The following is a 5553-nucleotide window of genomic DNA, read 5'->3' as shown; positions in this document are numbered from 1 at the left end:
CAGATCAAAAGAAACTGTGCTTTTACAGCATGTTGGCAGCTTTCTGGTTGTTGGTGGATCTTACACCCCCACAGAAGCTGCTAGCCGGATTGTTGAAATATATGCTTAGCACTGCCTGGCACATAGTAGGTACTTTATAAATAGTTATTCCCTTCCCTATGCTGACCCCACCACCACCACCAACTCCCAGGATTGTTATCAGGATCAGAGGATATGCATAAAGGAGCTTTATGAAGATACAGAAAGGACTCCATAAATCTTAAGTTACTATATAAATGGGGACCAGCTATTATTGTGCGTAAATTGTATGGACAGTAACAGCAAGTGATTGACATGTGAAATAGAGCTAATTTGAATAAAATAACATTTGTAAACTCTGTTGTAAACTTTAAGTGTTATATAAATTCTATTATTATTATTATCATAGTTATTAAAATTTAGAATATAAGCACAGCCAATGTGAAATCAATATTTGGAACTGAGTATTTATTGTTGTTAGTCTTGCTTTGTTATGAGCTACATCTTGTCTATGTTAATTATATACTTTGGAGGTTTCAATAGAGCATTTATTTCCCTGGGGCAAATTTTGGGAGATGAATAGTAAGGTTGAGCTTACTCAGCAAAATAAAGCTCTTGACATGCAGATCTAAAGTGCGGCCCCCTTGTCCATATGTTCTCAATGGCTGTTTGACCTTGATAACTCAGAAGTCCTTCTTGGTAAGATGACTGTTCTGTCTCCATCCTACCAACTTTGTCTGCTCTGTGGCTCCCATTAATGAATGGTTCCCAAGTTATCAGGAATGTGCCTGATGTTTCAGGGATTGGTGACTTTTGAAGATGTGTCTGTGGACTTCTCCCAGGCTGAGTGGAAACAGTTCAAACCTGCTCTGAGGGACCTGTACAGGGCTGTGATGCTGGAGAATTATAAGAACCTGGTCTCCCTAGGTAAGGACCATTTTCTCCTGGGACTGAGAATCTATCTGCCCATTGGGACGGGTGTCTTTATCTTCTTGTCTCCTAAGGGCTGTGGTTGAGGGCTGGGGTGTGGCAGAAGGTCCAAGTCTTGGCTTGATGTGCAGGATGAGTCAAGAATCAGTGTAATAATGGAGGGAGTTGACTAAATACTGCAAAGCCCAAACCCAAGACATTTCCAGTCTCTGTTCAGAGGAGAAACATCTCTGCCTTGCACAATTGGGAACCAGCATCTTTGCTATGCTGGGAGTACACCTAGTCCACTCAGTGTCTGCAGCTCAAAATATCTCCCTAAAGTCTCAGGGCAGCTAAGCGGCATAAGTGGGTAGAGCTCTGGGTCTGGAGTCAGGAAGACTCATCTTCCTAAGTTCAAATCAGGCTTCAGGGACTTACTAGCTACATGACTTTGCGCAAGTCACTTAACCCTGTTTACATCTGTTTCCTCATCCATAAAATGAGTTGGAGAAAGAGATGGCAAACCCCTCCAGCATCTCTGCTAAGAAAACCCCAAATAGGGTCACGAACAGTCGGATGTGACTGAAACAACTGAACAATAACAAAGCCTCAGAGTAGCTCCCTGGAAACATGAAAAGTTCCCAACCCACTCATCTTAGGAGGGAGTGGGTAAAAATTAATTACTTTGCTCTCAGCCCCAATTAACTCGGGGGCCCACCCCCCTGCACCACCCCCCCAATACTTCTGGAGTATTCTTCAGACTGGGTCCTCTACATTCTACCTCCCTTTGAGCTTCCTACTGCATCTTCATTTTACTGCAGAAAAAAGGCAGCTTAGATCCTGTGAAATCCTGATTGTTTTCTGCATTATTTAAATTAGGGGTTTTTTTTTTCTTGTTGCTTGCAATGTTTTCTCTTTAATTTTTGGAATTTTGCAATTTGGCTATGACATTCCTCTACATTTTCTTCCTAGGATCTCTTTCAGGTGGTGATCAGTGGATTCTTTCTATTTCTTGGAACATTATATTTCAAAGAGCAAAGAAGCTAGATTGCATCCAAGAATAACTTATCCAGCGAAGTTGGGTATAACCCTGAATGAAAAAAAAATGGATATTTGATGAACTGACTTTCATATATTTGTAACAAAAAGACCAGAACTGGATAGAAAATTTGATATAAAAGATCCAGAATAAATATAAGGAAATCATTAAAGACTATGAGGCAATGATTAAGGTCAAACTGTTTACTTATCATATGTAAAAATGTGATTATTATGTGAATTATGATATGTGAAAATTAGCGATTACTACTCCATTTTCCCATTTGTCAAAAGTATCTGACTAAATAAGCACTAAGATCTCCTCTAGTTCAGATAATTCAATGATGTTAGTCTCTGATCTACCACTGCTTTTAAAGTATAGCATGACCCAAATCATATCCTGCTCTGGCCCTCACTCTCCTGGTGTATAAAAGGAAGGGGTTGTACTCAATGGCTTCTAAGAACCTTTCTAGCATCATCTGTGAAGATGATGTCTACGATGCCTCTCAAGTCCTAGTGGCCAAAGATTATATTATCATTCTGTGATTCCGTGTGTGTGTGTGTGTGTGTGTGTGTGTGTGTGTGTGTGCATGACAGGATTCCTGCCCTCAGCAATGTATTCTCATCCCATCCTTCTAAGTGGAATCTCTGCAATCTACTTGTTTCCCTTTCTTAGTTGGCTCTGCCACTCATTCCTTCTCATCCCTCCTCCTGGCCCCCTTTTCTATTCATCCTCTAAAGCAGGGCTGTCCAAAATGCAGCCCACAGTTCAATTTATGCAGCCTGCCTACAAGCATAAAAATTTACATAAATACATTAGTAAACGAAGCCCAAGTACCGCAAAGCTCTCACTAAAATGGCAAATCAAATTGTCTCTCCTGGATCTATTTTCAGGTCAGTGGTTTTTCCAAGGAGATATTTCACATTGTCTTCCATTTTTTCATTCCTTTGGTTCTGTTTTATAATATCCTGATATCTCATAAAGTCACTAGCTTCCACTTGCTCCAATCTCATTTTTAAAGTAGTATTTTCTTCAGTGGTCTTTTGGACCTCCTTTTCCATTTGGCTAATTCTGCCTTTCAAGGCATTCTCCTCCTCATTGGCTTTTTGGAGCTCTTTTGCCATTTGAGTTAGTCTGTTTTTTAAGGTGTTGTTTTCTTCAGTGTATTTTTCAGTATTTTTTTGGGTCTCCTTTAGCAAGTCCTTGACTTGTTTTTCATGGTTTTCTCGCATCCTTCTCATTTCTCTTCCCAATTTTTCCTCTACTTCTCTAACTTGCTTTTCCAACTCCTTTTTGAGCTCTTCCATGGCCTGGGACCAGTTCCTGTTTTTCTTGGAGGTTTCTGTTGTAGGCTCTTTGACTTCAGTAATTTCTTCTGTCTGTATGTTTTGGTCTTCTTTGTCACCAAAGAAAGAATCCAAAGTCTGAGACTGAATCTGGGCACGTTTTCGCTGCCTGGCAATATTCCCAACCAACTAACTTGACCCTTGAGTTTTTCAGTGGGGTATGACTGCTTGTAGATTACAGAGTTCTATGTTCCACGTTTGGGGGGGAGGTGCCAGCTCTGCCGCACCAGCACTGCTCCTTCCCCAAGGACCCCCAACCCGAACTGGGCTTAGATCTTTGGCACGCTGTGCACCCCTGCTCTGATCTGCCACTTAATTCCTCCCACCAGGTGGGCCTGGAGCCGGAAGTAACAACAGCTGTAGCTGCCCCACCTCCGCTGCCCCCAGGGCTGGAAGCTGAACCGAACCGCAAACTCCTTCCACTCCCGCAGCTTTTCCCACTAACCTTCTCCGCAGTCTTTGGTGTTTGTGGGTTGAGAAGTCTCGTAACTGCCGCAGCTCACTGAATCAGGGCGCCAGGGCCCCCTCCGCCCGGCTTCTGGTCTGGATGGTCCATGCCGCTCAGGCTGGGCTCTGCTCCACTCCGTTCCCAGCTCCCAACTCCCAGCTCCGAGCTCCGTGTGGGATAGACCTCACCCAGAGACCACCCAGGCTGTCCTGGGCTGGGGCCCTGCTTCCCTCTGCTGTTTTGTGGGTTCTGCCATTCTAGAATTGGTTCAGAGACATTTTTTATAAGTTTTTGGAGGGTCTCAGTACGGAGCTCAGACTATTCCCTGCTTACCAGCCGCCATCTTGGCTCCGCCTCCAAAATGGCAAATCAAAATATAGTGTCTGTTGTTTCAATAAAAAGCTAAGGTTGAACATTGTATAAAGGGGCTTGGTCCTAAACACTCTCCCTCTTACAGTGAAGCCTAAAACCAAATTACAATGCTTGGCTATCAATTCTCTATGGACTAGAGGAAATCCACAATCCTAACAAGGGTTAGCACAACCCTTGAAATTCCCAAATAACTGTATTCAAGTGATTTTCTCTCTCCCTTTCTTTCAGCCTGGGATACTACTAGATTTGAGAAACATGATTCACCTCCAGAGCAAGAAGGAAGAAAATTACCTGAGACATTAATGGAGAGACTCCATGGGGTTGTGCCCCAAAGGCACACATTTAGGACATATCTTGTCCAAGAGATGAAGTTATAGAAACATATTGAAAAGTTCACAGAGGAGAATCCAAGGAAATTGCTTTCCAAGGAAAGATTCCAAACAATTGACCATCATCTATAAGGAAGCCCCCTTTGGGCAGGGAAGCCATTCCCTTGGGAGAAGTTTCATTGAAAGCATCTTCAGGCAAATAAAAGCATCAAATAATAATAAATATGGGAATCTCTCCAGTTCCCACATAGCCCTTACCCAACAGAAAATACTATGGATGGGAGAGAAACCTTGTGAGGGTTATGAGGAATTTGGAAAAGCTTCAGTAGGCATACACACCTTATTGGAATTCCAAGTATTCATACTAGAGGGAAACTATATAAATCCAAGAATGTGGTAAGGCCTTCACTCAGTATTCCTTTCTTATTCCACGTGGAAAAAATTTATAATGGACAGAAACTCTATGAATGTCAGGATTGTGGACAAGGTTTCACCTCCAGCTCAGCCCTCACTCGACATCGGAGAGCTCAAACTGGAGAGAAATCATACCAGGGGAAGGAATGTAGGGGGATAGCCATCTACTTTCCCTCCCGTGTTACCTAAGAAAAAATCCATAATAGAGAGAGAAAGCCTTTGAATATAAGGAATGTCAGAAGTATTTCACCTCTGGCATCAGAGAAATGATACTGGAGAAAAGCCCCATAATTACTGTCTGAAAACTGACGGGGGCTCTGGAGACCCTCGCGGGAAACCCCCTTATTTGACAGTGGGGGGAAACTGAAGCCATGACTTGGCCAGAAATTTGAAATCGCATTTCGTGGGACCCTTTTAGTCCCTATTAGACTAGGAGCCCCCGGACTGCGGAGCCCATCGAATTTCTTTTTCCCTTCTTGGCTCCAGTGAAAGCACTGCAATGCGCTCCCAGCAGGTGCTCAATACTTGCTCAATACATGCGCAGAGCCACCTGGAGACGAGGAAGGGGAGGGTGGGTGGCGTGCTCGTGCACCCGGGAAGAGAGGGATCCCGGCTGGGTGACGTCATCCGCTCGGAAGCAGCCCCGCCCCTTTCCTAGAACCCAGCTGTAGGGGGTCT

At 43.5% G+C, this 5553-nt stretch overlaps 1 protein-coding gene across 1 annotated transcript in view; it reads right to left on the bottom strand.

Annotated features, from left to right (window-relative positions):
- The window catches only part of LOC118836265 (zinc finger protein 2 homolog), a 34442-nt gene that overhangs the window by 28641 nt on the left and 248 nt on the right, over window positions 1-5553 (bottom strand). Inside the window, exon 2 of the mRNA XM_036743597.1 lies at window positions 5412-5551. Within this exon, the coding sequence (XP_036599492.1) occupies window positions 5412-5551 (140 nt within the window). The remainder of the gene's footprint in view (window positions 1-5411; window positions 5552-5553) is intronic.

This window comes from Trichosurus vulpecula, chromosome 2 (assembly GCF_011100635.1).
Source record: "Trichosurus vulpecula isolate mTriVul1 chromosome 2, mTriVul1.pri, whole genome shotgun sequence".
NCBI lineage: Eukaryota > Metazoa > Chordata > Mammalia > Diprotodontia > Phalangeridae > Trichosurus > Trichosurus vulpecula.
This window is presented reverse-complemented; position numbering and strand designations above follow the sequence as displayed.